Below are 17,434 nucleotides of genomic sequence, written 5' to 3'. Positions count from 1 at the left end.
GACGATAATGAACAAGTTCTACCCACAGTTCACGGGTGCGAGAGTGTATGTGGGCCAGTGCTGCGACAGAAAGTTCTGTATTGGTCTCTGAGTGCAGTGGAATGTACTGGAACTCAGGTAAGGTCAAAGAAGTAAAAGCAATTTGCATAAACCCACCAAGTACAATGACAAAGTAGCTAAGTGAACGAATGATATTGCTAAGCCGGAAGTCAGCGTTGAAGGACACAATGCCTTCCGGCAGCCTTCTACGAGCATGTGTCACCTGTCACCTCCAAGTGAGCATGCGAAACCCTCCCTGTGTCAGGAAAGACAGTAAATGTTAATAGTCCCTAGTCATACATCCAGCAAATAAGAAAGGAAGGAACTAAACTCGAGTTCTTTCTTTTATATGGTACCTATGACTTTTATATCCAGTCAAAGGATTTTCTTCCCACAAATATGCTTCTCAGAGGAAAAAGTAAAGAAAAATCTGACACAATTGAATGGTCTCAATTAATAGCCACTCACGAACAACAGAGTGCTAACAGTCTTAAAAGAACAAAACAAAACTTCAAGCATAGCCATCCCATAAACATCCCCAGTCATTTCAGCTCCGATTTGTAGGTGGGCACGTGTGAGAGAAGTTGAGGAAAAGGAAACACAGCGCCGGGTCAGTTGGTTCAAGGCTATCCTGTAACAACCAGTGTCACCCTTGGAAACCCTTTTCACTGCTCTAAGCTCTTATGACAAAATTCAGCCTGCAAACTGCAAATATCAGGCATTCCTGAAGGGGAACATCAATCATCATACGCGGTTGTCTTCCCACTCTGAATGATTGCTGTTATGATTAACCCGGGCTTCGGAGGCATGGCTTTCAATAACTACCAATAAATACTTGCAAATGAGTTTCCTCTTACCGGTGCAACATCACCATACTCTAGCCATCCCACAACACCCCACCTCAGCTTGTTTTAACTAAAGGTATGTACAAGCAGCTGCTGTACCTCCCCAGCGTGTCAACTGCATCTATGTTTTCCTCCGTCCTTTGGTCATCTTCCTTGGTGCGGTGTGAACATGGTCCGCAGCTATCCTGTTAGAAAAAAGAAAAAAATTCAAGAACTCACTAACTTACATATTTCTTAACTGCCCTGGCATCTTATGAATGGACCTGTGTCTGCAATCATGGGCTCAGGGTAAATAAACAGAGTCTCTCCTCCCTCCAGGTGCTGCTGCCCCCACTGTGAAGGGCTGCATGCTGACCCATGTTGGCCCATGTGCCTTTACAGCTCTTTTTCAAAGAAGCCAGCCACTGTCTGCTCCAAGGACACTTATAGCTCCTAAGGGTCCAAATCACCTACCATGCCTGCTCATGCCTCCAGATTCCCTGTCTCCTCTGTCCAGGGTTTTGTGGCAAAGGTCTTGAGTTAAGGAAGTCAAGTTTCAGGGACACGCACTGTGAAGAACTTTCCAATGGTGCCAACATTCTCTAGAGGTTATGGACAATATTCGTTTAACTGTATTTAAGGTGGCAGGGTCTCTGGGGCCAACACCTGTCAGTCATGCTTCCAGTGAGAGACTGAAGAAATTTAAAGTGTCTGCTTGTTAGATGTTTCAATGTTTGCGCAGCTTAAATTTACATGACTTTCTTTTTAGGAAAATTCTAGACATTTGTCTTTCAATAATATCTTACCTTGGTTAGTATACTACCAATAATACTTTTCTTATGCCTTAATTAATCTTTTTGTAATCCACACAGAGTAAAAATATTCATTTTGTTGCTATAAAGAAGTAATTCTGTTATCCAGTCAAAGCTAACTATGATTACCTGAAAACGGTGACATTTCTAATAGATAGGAACATAAATTGGAAAAACAATAGGACCTCCATATTCCACTTGAACAAAAAAAAAAGGCAATTAAAATTCTAGAAGGTAACGTGTAGTGTGAAAAGGTGCATTTAATGAACAGAACACATGGTTTAGAAAATTTAAGAAATGCTAATCTAAGGTCCTAGCTGAAGATCAGAGTTGAAGGACATGAGGAATATGCTTCAAGCCTTCTTTCCTAATGCTATTGTTTTCTTAGCTTCTCCCTACGTATTTATGATTCAGTACCTCAAAATAAATCACCTGAAATCACACAATTTTAACATCAAGAATATTTTTCGAATTTCGATGCATAATTACTAGAATAATCCACACTGTTTTACTTTCAAATCTACATTATGAAAATCCAATTGGCAATTCATCAATTCACATTCAAAAATATTGAAATGATTCTAACACACGAGCTCTTGGTCACATAAACATGGGGACCTCAAACTCAAGCAAGCTGAAGCACAGGGACTAAGTAGTGAGGAAGGCTTCTAGCATTCCAAATACTAGAAATGATCCAAGGAATCATATGTTAATGTTCTAATCCCTGAAGAGTAGGTACTACAAAGTCTGTAATACCAACCATTTCAGAAATCAGACATTTACAGTCATTGGCTCAGTGCTTCTAGAACCGGTCATTCTTAGGTAAACACAAATTTTTCATTTAGCTGAAGAGAGTCAGACATGCTCAATGGAATGGTTTACAATGCAATCACTTTGTAATATGGATTTTGAGAATCTGATCATAACTGTCTAAATTTCCAGGTTTTGTTCCCTGTCTGTCCCAACATAAAAGTGCAGAATACAGAACAAGCTTTTCTACAAACTTACATGACGCTAAAATAAAGCAGGCTCTATTTAATTCATTTTTCTATGCTTACTTGAATTGCTTGCTTGAAACAATAGAAAAATAAAGGGCTTTTGTCCTCAGGAGCAGACACCTTTAAAGCAGAAGCCCTTCCTTCAGTAGGTTCAACTGAGATTCCCATCTCCAGATTCTACAGATAGCCAATAGTTTAGAAGAAAGGGACAGCTCCTGGCAAGCCTTCCTTGGAATGCTACAGGGATTTTGCTCCATTCTTCTTTTTATGCCTGCCCATGATGTTCTACAAATGTGCTTCAATCTATTTGAAGAATATTCCTGCCTTATACGGTTTAATATTGTTATAGCACACACATGTGCACACACACAGGCATGTATTAAACACACACACAAAAACAAACAAATACACCAACAAAACAAAAACTCTAGATTCAACTGTCAGTTTTCTCCAGCATAAACAGCTTACTGGCCAAAAATACCCACACACTACGCACACTAACTAAAGTCATTGCACAGATGTAATTCACCAAGTGACCCAAAGCCAAAACCAATTGGACCAGCTGTTCAGCTCTCTGGCTGATATGAAACCAAAGAGTAGATATGAAACCAAATACACATTTATGCATATATGTGTGTTGTGTACATGTAATACATTTCCCAAGGAAAAATAAAAATCTTCCCCTTCAAAAAAATCCCAAGGAAGAAAGGATTGCCACAGCTTTAGAAACAAAGGAATTAAAAACTAACTGCCCACTTCAGAGTTCTAAGAACCCCAGCTTGGCCCCTCAGCAAGAGAGGGATCACCATAAGGAAGAATGTTGTCATCCAGCAAGGGAAGGAAGGGCTTCTGCTTTAAGTGCTCCTGAGGACCAAAGCCAGGAAAGCTCTCATTTCTCAGTGACTGCAAGAGACCCCTGAGGATCCTCAGATAACTCCTGACATGGCAGGGGGATGCCAGCTTACTTTTCAACATGGGGACTTCATTCCCTGCCTTTATCAATAACCCAAGATTCCTTATTAAACACACTTGTGAAGAAACTTATTCCCAAAAGCTAGTGGAATTAATGATGTCAGCCCCGGCTTTGGGAACTTCGCAGATGTGGCCTAATGATAAATCAGAACATCTGGAATATCTCCTAAGTTAGGGGACATTCCCAGACACATGGATGAAGATACAGAGAAATGACTCTGTTGTCTCTGCAAGAATTATCTGAAACCATGTTTAATACTGAAGCAGAGAGATAATGGGCCACCCAAAGACACATATGATCTGAAAACCCAACGGCAGAGGGATTCAAGAGAGACACAAGATCCTGCTGTCCCACGAAGGCCAGTGGAAAAGTAAAGCATCATGATTCATGCTATCTGAGAACTTTAGCAATCTCTCTCATTCATGACATCAGGAGAAAAAAAAAAAGCTCATGTGAACCTACTGCTCAGTCTCTGACTGAGCCCAGCGTGTGAAACAACCATTCACACTCAGACACATTCATGCTGTGAGTATACATATCAGCTGACACCTTAGGAGTACACAGTGACCTACTCTCCCCAGACTGAAAGAAATGAGGAAGTTAGGATAGCCTTATTCTAGAATAAAGTCTGTCCCCTATGAGACCCCAGAGGCTTAAGAACAGCCTAAGGGCAAAGCCAGTTACCAGGGAAAACATAATGAGATTGCAAAGCTCTCTAAAAACAAGAGAAGACCTCAAGTACAAAGCCAACTCCAGCTCTAACTCCATCCACAGTTATGACCTCACTGTGGCTTAAATTGTTCAATATTTCTCTTTTAGGCTCTTGGGCTATAACCAGATGCAGTGATCACAACTTCACTATAGTTTCTTTTTAATCTGTCCTGATGCTTGATTGCTTCTTGGATTTTATGTTAGTTTGCATATGTATTAATATTTATTTTCACAACTCATCTTAAAATCATAAGATGAAAAGGACTGCCACATTACAAATCCAGAAGGTCCTTGGGATTTTAACAGAAGTACAGGAGCAAGCTTGTGCCATTCATTACTAGATTGTGCTGTGTCCAGTTGTGCAGCAATAATGCTCCTCACAACTAGGGCAATATGGCCTTGGACTGGTGATTTACACACCCAAACTAAATCTACATTGAACTCTATGCACATTTTAATGATTTCTATCAAACCTTTGTGGAAACCAGGCACCTTATACTAAAATGGCCATTACCGTTAGTGTCGATCTTGGGACCGGGTACGACATCCTCTGATGTCCTAAATAAAAACATCCTTCCTACCAGACCCACAGCCTTCATGAGGCTCCAGAGCAGTGCTTCTCAACCCTCTAGTGCTGCGACCACAGTTCCTCATGTTGTGGTGACCCCAAAGCACAAAGTTATTTTCATTGCTACTTCATAAGTGTAATTTTGCTCCTCTTATGAATCATAATGTAAATCTGATATGCAGGATGTTTGATATGTGAACCCTGTGAAAAGGTCATTTGAGAACCACCGCTCTACTAGATGAACAAGATAAAGATTTTTCAGTCCCTGGGTAGACAGGGTCACATCCCTACTCAGCAGAGGGCTAGCTTCAGAAAACAGGTCATCAGCCATATACAGTCCTTACATATCAAGGGAAAAGAGCCTCAGAAGGGGTAATTAAGGCAGGAAACAAAGACAGGAGAAACTAAGAGGTTGCTGATCTGGAATTTGGTGACAGAACAGTCAGCAGACCCAGGACTCCCAACACAATGCAGGTAATTCAGTGTGAAGGCTCTTTATAGCATTCTGTACAGGTATCTCAAATAACATCTTACAACAGCAACGAACCAAGCTTAGACCTAAACACATGTGAGCTTCCATTTACCCTCACTGTGTCCCAGCTGTTAACAGGCAGCTCTGGGGACCTCATAATTTTATGAACTTCATTTGCAATCAAAGTCTGTTTCTCAACTGCCTTTGACCTAGTACGGCAGGGATCCCTTTGTCCTTGTGACTTAAGGATGTTTCTTGTCAGCCTCTAATTCTGCCCAGTTCACACCCAGGAACCATTTACTGTAAGATCTCATTTACAAAAGGTAGAGAATTTTTTTCTAACCAAATGTCTTAGGACTTCTTTTGCTATAATAAAACAAGCAAGACCAAAAGCAACTTGGGGAGAAAAATTCAATTTCATCTTACAGCTTCCAGGAAAGCCAGGGCAGGAACCTAGAGGCAGGAACCGAGGCCAAGACCATGGAGGAACACTGCTTACCAGCTGCTTACCAGCTTGCTCCAACTGCTTTCTTATAAACCTCAGGTGCTCAGGGGTGGCCCAACCCACAATGGTCTAGGCCCTCCCACATCAATTGTCAGTCAAGAAAATGCCCCACAGACTTGCCTTCAGTCAATTTTATGGAGGCATTTTCTCAGTTAAAATTCCCTCTCCCAAACCCCTTGTGTAGGTTTGCGTCAAGTTGACAAAACCCAACAAGGACCACAAACCCCTGAACAATGTTACCCTAGAAGGCACCAAAGGCTATTTATAAAACTAACAAGGATGGCTCTTCACTGAGAACCCTACGCCATGTTTTCAGAATATTGTTCTTTTCCTTACTGAGCTCCTCTCAGCCTTAATGCTTGAATGTAAAGTCTATGTTAAAGCCTTTGCTTAACCCCAACTTTGTTATTAGGGTACAACAAAATCAAATTTACAGCAAATGTCCCCCACTCAGAGGTGAGGACTGAACCTAACCCTCGTACTCAGTCCCTGAGCTAAATCCCTGAACCCCCATAGCAAAAATTATCAGCGTCGGAAATGAGCTTTTACCTTTGTATCAAAGCTGTGTTCGTCCTCTCTTGGGAGCTCAAGAGAACTGGGACCGGGGCCTTGGGAGAGTCTGCAGAGTAAGAAGGACAGTGAGAGGCGGGTCCGGAGAGAAGCAAGCTGTCCAGGCACTAGACACATTTTTTAAAGACTTAAATTTGTATCGTTAAGTTATGTTGCAGGGGAGTATATTCATGTGGGTGTTTAGTGCCCATAGAGGCCAGACAAGGGCATGGGAGCCCCTGGGCCTAGAGTTACATGTAGTTGGGAGCTACTTGGCGTGTAGTTCTTAACTGGAACAAACTCAGCTAGCTCCTCAAGAGCATTATGCTTTTAACTGCTAAGCCATCTCAGACTTCCTTCCTTCCTTCCTTCCTTCCTTCCTTCCTTCCTTCATTCCTTCCCTCCTTCCTTCCTTCTTTCCTTCCTCTCTCCCTCCCTCCCTTCCTCCCTCCCTCCCTCCCTTACTCTCTCCCTCCCTCCCTTCTTCCCTTCCTCCCTCCCTCCTTCCCTTCCTTCCTTCTTCATTTCCTCCCTCCCTTCCTTTCTTCCTTCTTTCTTCCCTCCCTCCTTCCCTCTCTCCCTCCCTTCCTCCCTCCTTTCCTTCCTTCCTTCTTCCTTCTCTCCCTCCTTCTTCCCTTCCTCCCTCCCTCCCTCCATCCTTCCCTTCCTTCCTTCTTCCCTCACTCCCTCTTTCCCTTTCTTCCCTTCCTCCCTCCCTCCTTCCTTCCTTCTTCCCTCCCTCCCTTCCTTCCTTTCTTTCTTCCTTCCTTCTTCCCTCCCTCTCTTCCTTCCTTCTTCCCTCCCTTCCTTTCTTCCTTTCTTCCTTCCTTCTTCCCTCCCTCCCTTTCTTTCTTCCTTTCTTTCTTCCTTCTTCCCTCCCTTTCTTTCTTCCTTCCTTCCTTCCTTCCTTCCTTTTCTCCTTCCCTCTCTCCCCTCTCTCCCTCTTTCCCTGCCTTCCTTCCTTCCTTCCTTCTTTCCTTCCTTTTCTCCTTCCCTCTCTCCCCTCTCTCCCTCTTTCCCTGCCTTCATTCCTTCCTTCCTTTCTAACACCCCTTTCTGTTTCGTTTGTTTGTTTGGGGTTTGTCTATCTGTTTTTTGAGATGGAGTCTAACTGTATATCACTGGCTGGCCTGGAACTCACTATGTGGACCAGGCTGGCCTCAAATTCACAGAGATTCCCCTACCTCCTGCTCATCCCAGTGCTGGGATAGTAAAGGTGTGTGCCACCACTCTCTGCTATGTGTCATTAAGTCAACTTAATTCAAGCTTGCAATTTCCTCTTTCTGCTTCTACTTCTCTCAACCTAAGAAAACATTCCAGGACCAGTCTCACCGGGCTCTACAGCTAAGAGTGACAGCCAGTGCACTGTCAGGGCCTGAAGGTACTTTGTGTGCACAGATTTCATCTTTAACAATGAACTGAGAAGCCAGTGACTGGTTCTTGTATCTTTTGCTACCTGAATGGACTCAGCTAAGAAATCCATTGGAAACATTCATTGCTGAGGACCAGCCCTGGGAACAATCAAGTACTGAAGTGGGACATAGCATAGGACCAAGGTGATGATCTCTGGCCTTGGAACTCTTACTGTTTTGGGGTCAGAAGTTGAAGGCCTCTGGAAATTTAACTCTTTCTTGCTATTCTGTGGCTAAAAGCTGCTCGCTTCTGGTAATTTGACTCAAGCTGGTAGCAGCAGAGGAATTAACAAAAAGGCTTAGTTTCTCTCTGCTCAAGGGCCTCTCACTGGTCATGCTGGAGGCTTGGAGTTCGCTAACTCTTTGTGAGCCAGAGAGAAAAGAAGAAATAAGGGAGAATTCAAGTGCACACATAGACAGACACAGACACACACAGACACATACTTTGGCCAGGCTGGACAACTTGTTCCAACCATTCCACAAGTGTTCATGCATACGTACATACACATATACACACATATATCTACACATGCATATATGTATATACATATATACATTTGTTGGATGGGGCTGAGCCCTAATGGCCACACTTTATTTCTTCTTTCTGGCCTTTTTATACCTTCTTTAACAAAAGTTCTTTATAAAATTACCTCATAGATAAAATGTTACACAAAAGGGGAGTTACAGTTGATAGTAAGTTCAAATCCGTGTTTCATTCTATAAGCTCATTATAAGTTCAAAGCGACAGTTTCATGTGGCCTACCTATCGCAGTGTGCATCTGTGGCTCCATCCTTGGATTTAACCGAAAATGAATGTTTTTCCTTGATCACAAATTTGTTTCAAGCCTGCTTTCTTATCCTAGTGCAATTTGTTCATGACACGTGAAGGTTTACAGAGCCTATTTGTATTTTCATTCTGTGGGGGTTTGGGGATTGCTCGCATCAATTTAAGAGTTCTATAAAATCATTATGAGGAATTCATCTATACAGCATTACTACACAAGAGTACATCTTTGTATTTATCTGCAGGAAATGTGTCCGATAGGGTGGGCTGATGCCGAGCAATCATTAGGCTCTGTACTAGGTGACAGAAAAGGCACAGCAGCAGCAGAAGCAACCCTGGATGAAGTGACCTTGCACCTCAGAGTGCCTCTCACAGCCATGCAGAACAATGGGCCATCTCCAGACAACTTACTTGCTTGCCCCAGCCTTTCCTAGATGGCTTCTGTTAGTTAACCAGAAGTCTGAATGGAGAAAAGCCAAAGAAACACTATACAAGGTTGTTAGGCATCTCTTCCCAGAGGAAAAAAAGATTCAGACATTAAAAGCTGTAAAGACCAGGGGCTGGAGAGCTTGATCAGGGGTTCAGAACACTGGCTCTCAGGCAGAGGATCTAGATTTGTTTCCTGACATTCACATGGCACCTCCAGTCCAGAAGCTCAGACACCCTCTTCTGGCCTCTGCAAGTGCAGGTCATGCAAATGGTCCAAAGGCATACATGTAGGCAAAACTCCCATACGTGTAAAGTAAAAATAATTTTAAAAAATGTTAAAGGATGATATTGAGGAAGACAGCTCACAAGAGTAGATAACCACATTTTCTGCTAAATTTTATATTAAAAGACCCAAATAGATAGACAATTTAAAGATGGGACACTGTATTCCCACATGAATCTTTAATTGGAATGAAAGGGTTCCAATCTTAAGAACTTAGCATTCGTGAGGGAGGGGTTAGGAGCACGGCTCCTCCTGGTTGAAGAGACCTAGCATATGTGAATCCCAGTTCAGTCCCCAGCTCTGCCAAATGAAAGGTCTGAGCGCTCCGTGCCCTTTGCTAACCCAACCTAGTCTAGCATTTTACTTAGTTTCTAATGGATGAAGTCAACTAACTCATGGCCACTCCAAAATTTCCCAGAGTGAGCTATGAATTTTCACTGGATGTATAAATATGGATGGTTTATAACCAATAAAAATATTTGCTTGAAGTTAGTTATTCTGTATTATAATATGAACACTTACACTTGAAAGGTTTCAAAAACAGAGTAACTTTGTGCAGTGGCTCCATAGATGTCCACCAGAGATGCATCAGCGCCTTGCTGGAGAAGAAGGCTGATCATGTTTCTAGACTGAGCTCTCACAGCATGTATAAGGGCAGACCTGGAAGAGCAAACGGAACATCGCCCTGTCACAATCACTTTATTTGTTGTTATTGTTTGGTTTTGTTTTTGAGGCAGGTCTTTCTACATAGCCCTGGCTGACCTCGTACTCACTATATGGACCAGACAAGTTCCACCCCACCAGGCTCCCTAACACACGTTAATGAAGTCATATTAACAACTATTGAGCTACATCTCACCAAGTTCCTCTCTTGCCTGTGTGTTAGAGTGGCCATTAGCAATTGAGAGCAGACAGAAGCACTGTGAAGGAAGCATTCATTGACCTTTGTTATCTCCAGTGCAGAAAGGGAAGAAGCAGAACTCCCCGAGCCACCCTGTGCTACTCAGTAGTGTTCTGTGCCTGGCAACGGACAGTGCTATACTACATCACTTACCTGACATGGGTGAAATTAAGTGACAAGGTTTCCATTGCTGCCCTAGCCTGATGTGATATACCATAACTCATAGCCAGCAGCAGGCCAAATAAGGAGCATGCTTGTGTTTTTAAGTTATTGATGTAAAGTATTAGCAGGGAAGATAATTCAGGTTGGAGGAATAACTCAACCGTTAAGAGCATTTATTCTTGCAGAGGATATGAGATCGGTCCTCAGCGCACACATGGTGGCTTACAACCATCTAAAACTCCAGCTCCAGAGGATCTGATGCCTTCTTCTGACTTCCTTGGACACCAGACATATAAGTGGTGCTCAGGGGCTGGAGAGATGGCTCAGTGGTTAAGAGCACTGACTGTTCTTCCAGAGATCCTGAGTTCAATTCCCAGCAACTACATGGTGGCTCAGAACCATCTGTAATGGGATCCAATGCCCTCTTGTGGTGATTCTGAAGAAAGCTACAGTGTACTCACATAAATAAAATAAATATTTTTTTAAAAAATAGGTGTGAGCCCTGCTATTTGCTGAGAGACTAATTTGAACAGTTAATTTCTGCCTAGCTGTTCATTTGTTTTAATGTGTTTCCTATAAGCATAAGTTAAATCCTTATGATGTTCATATTGATGCTTTATATGACCATAGTCACTCTAGACTGTCGCAAGGTTTTAAGAGTTTTCACAGATACCTCTTACAGTTATCCAGGGCGTTTATGTCGGCTGCAGCCTGCAGCAAGAGTTCCACCATCTTCTGATTGTTTTCTAGCACCGCAAGTATAAGTGGCGTGTAGCCATTCTGTGGAAACAAAAAGCAATTCCTAACTCACAGTTAAGTGTTTCTTGCTCAGCCACAAATCTACTAAGACCCTGCTAAGGAAACCACCCCTCATTAGAGCTGACCAGGCACGCATATACAACTCTGGGCAGTGTTTGCCAAACTCAGCCCAGAAGTCTCGGACTCCAAAAACTCAGCTCCTGTCAGCATTCTGAACGCCAAGGCCACCTTAAAAGGCTGTGCCAAGTAAGTCCAGAGCAGTAAAGAAGCATGTTTCTTGAACGGGTTAAGTTTATCTGGGCCAGAGATAAGATGGTGATTGTGTTTGGAGAATGCTGCAAGGCTATGTGTGTGGTCCAGACCCTGAAGAATGGGATGCTGCGTTTTGAATATTTCCTATTTGTTGTTGCTCTTTTTGTAGAGACATTTGCTTTGGAGAAAACAGCATATTGTTTTGAGAGTTCCAATAATATGTTTCCACTAAGTCCTGAGAGAGAGACATTTGATCTTTCTAAAGTCATGTGATGCTGCTCCAACATGGGGCACTGAAGATCTATCTATATTAAAATAAAATTCACAGGCTAAAAACAAACAAACAAAGGGCTAGAGAGATGGTTCAGTGGTTAAGAGCACTGACTGCTCTGCCAGAGGTTCTGAGTTCAATTCCCAGCAACCACATGGTGGCTCACAACCATCTGTAATGGGATCTGATGGGACCCAATGCCCTCTTCTGGTATGTCTGAAGACAGCTACAGTGGGCTCATTCATAAAAAAATAAATAAGCTGAGCATATTCTTCCTCACACAGAGCTAGAACACAGTACTCCTGAAAATGCACTATTTAAAATACACTGTGATTATAGTTCGGTTTTAGACATTCCGTTGAGTTATTTCTAAGATATTAACATGAAATATATATACAATATATACAATATATATATACAATATATACAATAAGATACAATAAGATTATATCCAATGGACAAAGACACAAAGTGCCCCTTCTATATGAGATAAAATGACCTACAGAAACCCTTAAAATATTCATATCTACTTATCGTCGATTAAGTCCACCTGGATCTAAGTCTGCTTTCTCCAAATCCATCTTGCTTCCCTTCATCTCTCTCCTCTTCCATTCCCTACCTTTTCCCCGCCTACTCTCCACTGTCCAATCATGTATCGACTTAACATAAATCTACAGGTAGGGAAACTGTTTTTGGATCACCTTGACTCCAGCCTTTGAGTTACTCTCTCTGCTGTTGCCGAGTCTAAGTGCTTGTCTTAGGTTTTCTGTTGTAATGAGAAGATACCATGACCACACCAACTCTTATAAAACATTTAATTGAGGCTGGCTTACAGTTTCCGGGGTTTAGACCATGACTGTCATGGCAGCAAACACAGTGGTGTGCAGGCAGACATGGTGTTGGGGAAGAAGCTGAGAATTCTACATCTCGATCCTCAGGCAGTAAAGAATCTGTGTGTTTTGAATTGAGCATATGAAACCTCAAAACCTGTCTCCACAGTGACACACTTCCTCCAACAAGGACACACCTCCTAACAGGGTCACTTGCTGTAAACCAAGCATTCAAATACGGGGGTCTATAGGGGTCATTCCTATTCAAACTACCATGATTATGGGCAAAAGGGAGATTTTGTAAATGTTTTCCTTTCATTGAATCCATGTTTTGCCAAGTCAGAAGCTCATGGAGATATTTTTAATATGTTTAAAGAAGATACATTTCTTTTTGTTTTATGTGCATGGGTGTTTTGCCTATATACGTGTACCTCCTACATACAGTGCCCAGGGAAGTCAGAAGAAGGTGATCAATCCTTTGAGTAACCGGAGTTACCAGTGGTTGTTAGGCACCGTGTAGGTGAGGGGACCTGAACCTGGGCCCTCTTCCCAGCAAGAGCCATCTCTTATGCAAACAACAATAACAACATGCAATGTATTGTTCATCTGCCAGCAAAACACACAGTCTTGAGAGCAGAGTTTCAAATCTTATCTAAATGGTCCTTACTGACAAAAATAGGGAACATGTCCCCCTTGTTTGACCCATAACCACTGCTATGGCAGCTCCTTGCCTTTGCCTCTGAGTCCAGACACTGACCATGCTTAGTTTTCTAAGCAAACGGACAGGGCAGAGTTAAACCACAGGACTTTCCTTGTCTTTGCCGGTGAGAACCCTACATTCCAATACATTCTGCACATTAAGATAATTTTCTTCTCACCATTTTTCCTGACTCAGCCTCACCGCAGAGAGCAGCAATGTGATTTTTCATTTACCATAAAACATTTTACTTTGAGTTTTCGGGTCAAATCTGATTCTAGACTTCATTTGTTTGCTTGTTGAGACTGAGTCTCACTGGCACAGGCTGACCTCAAACTCACAGATTTCTCTGCCTCCGTCTCCCAAGTGCCGGGATCAAAGGTGTGCACCACCATGCCTGGCCACATTCTAAGGAAATGTTTACTCTCATTAGGAAAAACTGGTGAAAATATTTAAATTCTATTTTAAAAGAAACCTTTGATGACCTATTTGAAGAACATTTAATATCTGTTAATACAGTTTTCTCAAGTATTTTTATGGATACATAAAATAAAATTGTGTGCTATCAAACTTCCTTTGTAATGCAATCAAAACCACTCTAAGATTCCACCTCACACCAGTCAGAATGGCTAGGATCAAAAACTCAGGTGACAGCAGATGCTGGCGAGGATGTGGAGAAAGAGGAACACTCCTCCACTGTTGGTGGGGTTGTAAACTGGTACAAATACTCTGAAAATCAGTCTGGAGGTTCCTCAGAAAATTGGACAATAACTGGGACCTGAAGACCCAGTTATTCCACTTCTGGGCATTTACCCCAGAGAAGCTCCAGGACACACACTCTACCATGTTCATAGCAATCTTATTTGTAATAGCCAGAAGCTGAAAAGAACCCAGATGTCTTTCAACAGAGGAATGGATGCAAAAATTGTGGTACATATACACAATGGAGTCCTACTCAGCTATTAAAAACAATGAGTTCATGAAATTCCTAGACAAATGGATGGAACTTGAAGCATCATCCTGAGTGAGGTAACCCAGTCACAAAAGAACACTCATGGTATGTACTCACTGATCAGCGGATAGTAGCCTAAAAAGCTCGGAATACCTAAGAAACCATTCAAAGAACTTATGAAGCTCAAAGAGAAGGAAGGCTAGAAGGTGGATCCTCAGTCCTTCTTAGAAGAGACAACAAAACACTCATGAGAGGAAATAAGGAGACAAATAGAGGAGCAGGGATTGGAGAAAAGATCATCCAGAGACTGCCTCACCAAGGGATCCACCCCATATGCAGCCACCACACCCAAGCACTATTGTTGATGCCAAGAAGTGCTTACTGGGAGGAACCTGATATGGATGCCTCCTCAGAGGCTCTGCCAGAGTCATTCAAATACAGTTGGGAATGCTTGCTACTAACCATCAGACTGAACACGAGGACCCCAATGAAGAAGCTAGAGAAATAACTGAAGAAGCTGAAAGGGTCTGCAACCCCATGGGAAAAACAAAATGATCAACTAACCAAAACCTCCACAGCTCCCAGGGAATAAAACACCAACCAATGAGTTCGCCTGGAGAGACCCATGGCCCCAGGTGCATATGCAGCAGAGGATAGCATTTTCTAACATCAATGGGAGGAGAGAGGCCTTTGATCCAGTGAAGGCTAGTTTTCCCAGTGTAGGGGAACGCCAAGGTGCTGAGGTGGGAGAGGGTGGTTGGGAGAGGGAGCACCTTCATGGAGGCAGTGGGAGGGGGAGGGGGATGAGATTGGGGAGAGGAGATAACATCTGAAATGTAAATGCAGAGAATATCCAATTTAAAAAATTGGGAAAAAAAAGAAAAGAAAAGAAACATTGTCACTTAACTTCTTCCAAACCATTGTTTTAACCAAAAGAATTCTCACTTTCAGCTTCTACAGGTGGAAATGGCTCCACACACTGTCCAGGCAAATGCCTGTTAAGTACTTGGGATATAAAGTTGTGTGTTACCTTTGTCTTCATTTCAATGTCTGCACCAAACGACAGAAGCTTGGCAGCGATGGCGGTGTCGTTGTTGTAGACCGCGTAGTGGAGGGCGGTGTTCTGATAGGCGTCAACGGCATTTGAGCAGGCGCCGTTTTCCAGAAGAATCTTCACACAGTCCTCATGCTGGCGCTGTGTGGCCTGCGGAGATTGTCCCAAGGAAACAGACTCTCAGCTCAAGAAATTCCAGATAATCCTTCCACGCATCTCACCAAATGGTTACACTTAAATGCCAGAAAATTCGTTTTTATTCATTTTTTTTAAGTTTTAAAAATGTATTTTCATAACCTATATACATCCAGGGCTTGTGTGGAGTCACAGTGTTCCTGCCTCCGCCTCCAGTAAGGCAGAGTACATGCACTGCATCTGCCTCATAACAGGGTCCAGACCTCCCGCACCCCAGTAATCTGGGGGTTGGATTCGTTCACCTTCAGCCCCGCTAGTTGGTTACCTTGATCAGAGCTGTGCTTTCGTCTTGGTCTCGGGCTTCGATGTTACAGTTGTACCACAACAGGAGGCTGACCATTTCTGACTGGCCGTGGGCACAGGCGTAGTGCAGAGCGGTCCTGGGAGAGAAAGAGGGCCCTGAGGGCTACCGGGCAGTGTGCCAGGGAGACAGCAGTGTGGGGGTTACGGGGACTTTTCTTCTGAAGCGGAACAGCCTACTTTGAAGTTCTTTTTCTACTTAGCGGTGCTGGGAAAGAGCAGCTAAACATGGAGGATCCCAAGGGGGAGGCATTGCAACTGAGACGCCAGACAGACCGGCAAACGTCCGGAACTAGGGACCACACTGACAAGCTCCGTGGCTTTGATGGTCTCTAAGATGTGAAGACCTCCAGTGGACCATCTGCTTCTGCGTCAAGGAAAGCAGCTGAAGCTAAGGAACTGAAGGGGGCACTTGAGAGCTTCACATACTGTGTCCAGGGCCAGCCACCCGGAATAACTGAAGGGCGAAGTCCTCCTCACACTCCAGCCTCCGTGTAAGGTCCCTCGGGAAATAGTATCAAGTCCTTTGTCACCATGAATTAAAATGAATGTGGAATTTTATTGAATGAACTCCGTGCCCTAGGACCCATCACATTATTAACTATTTTTCATGTGCACATTTAAAGAAAATGCTATGTCTTCTCAACTTTGCAGATGAAATCACATTTAAACTATCAGTGGAGTGCTCTGAAAACAGAATTATATGGGGCTTGGGAACCAACTAAACTAGAGTTTAGTTTTTGCTTTGCTTCTCTTAAGAAAGCCTGGGCTCTGGATGCATCCAGGGTTTCAGGTGCTGAGGTGCCTATGGTAGGAAGAAGGCAAGTGTCTCCTGTTAAAGCAGGTCTCAGCCTCCCTTCTCCACTCCCAACATCAGTTTTCTCTCCGTAGGGCCCGATGCCATTCATTTTCCCCTGTTCCGGACCAACTCCCATCCCCACCCCGCGCCCTCTAACCTTTTCTTCCGGTCAGTAATGTTCACGTCAACATCCCCAAATTCGAGCATCTTCTGCACTTGGGGTATGTCTCCCACGCTTGCAGCTTTGTGGATCTTTTTTATAGGCACGTACCCAGTGAGGTACCTGGGAGGTTCTTGGTTCTCAGCATGCCTAAAACTCAGGAAGCCCCATGGCGAATGGCCCTTGAAAATCTTCTTCATGGCTCAGACTGTGGCTCTTCACCCCACCTCTACCCCTTCAGAACTCAGTTTTACAGTGCCTTGGTGCCTCCCAATAACAACCTCAGTGCTCACAGTAGCCCAGTTCTTCCAGGTCCCTCTTAGCCACTGTCAGCCAGTCCCAATGTAAAGCCAACCAAGTCTCAGAATCTCGCCAGGATGCGCCCACAGAAGAGCCCCAAGGTTTGGCATTCCTCCACCCCTTAGGCAGTTGGCAGGACTGTTGTTGCCCAGCAACACCGTATGCACGTGCTCTAGAGACTCCAGCAACCAATCAAAGCATGCAACCAACAGTGCTCAGTGCGCATGCCAGGCTTGTAAGCAACGGTGCTTTCAAGCATCAAACGTGTGCGCCACTAGGCGGATGGTCCCGTTGCTCAAGACCTACTTATAGTCTTGGGACATAACTCCCTTAAGGTGGATCTTCAGGCCGTTTAAAGCTAGTCTCCAAGAAAAACCTTCCTCAGAATTCGACCTTGAGGCCAGCATCATCTTGCATGCCCAGCCAGCCTGGATGACTGTAGT

The 17,434-nt window shown here is 43.5% G+C and overlaps 1 protein-coding gene across 1 annotated transcript in view; it reads right to left on the bottom strand.

Annotated features, from left to right (window-relative positions):
* LOC308422625 (uncharacterized protein) overlaps positions 1 to 16,891 on the bottom strand; it is a gene marked incomplete at both ends in the record, with an annotated part of 100,313 nt that extends 83,422 nt beyond the window's left edge. The window contains 7 exons of the mRNA XM_080919234.1: positions 984 to 1,069; positions 6,452 to 6,521; positions 9,882 to 10,019; positions 11,096 to 11,202; positions 15,214 to 15,387; positions 15,698 to 15,812; positions 16,689 to 16,891. Of these exons, the coding sequence (XP_080775360.1) occupies positions 984 to 1,069; positions 6,452 to 6,521; positions 9,882 to 10,019; positions 11,096 to 11,202; positions 15,214 to 15,387; positions 15,698 to 15,812; positions 16,689 to 16,891 (893 nt within the window). The remainder of the gene's footprint in view (positions 1 to 983; positions 1,070 to 6,451; positions 6,522 to 9,881; positions 10,020 to 11,095; positions 11,203 to 15,213; positions 15,388 to 15,697; positions 15,813 to 16,688) is intronic.
* Positions 16,892 to 17,434: the final 543 nt, after the last annotated feature.

The sequence above is a fragment of the Micromys minutus genome, assembly GCF_963924665.1.
Source record: "Micromys minutus genome assembly, chromosome: 1".
NCBI classification, from domain to species: Eukaryota; Metazoa; Chordata; class Mammalia; order Rodentia; family Muridae; genus Micromys; species Micromys minutus.
This window is presented reverse-complemented; position numbering and strand designations above follow the sequence as displayed.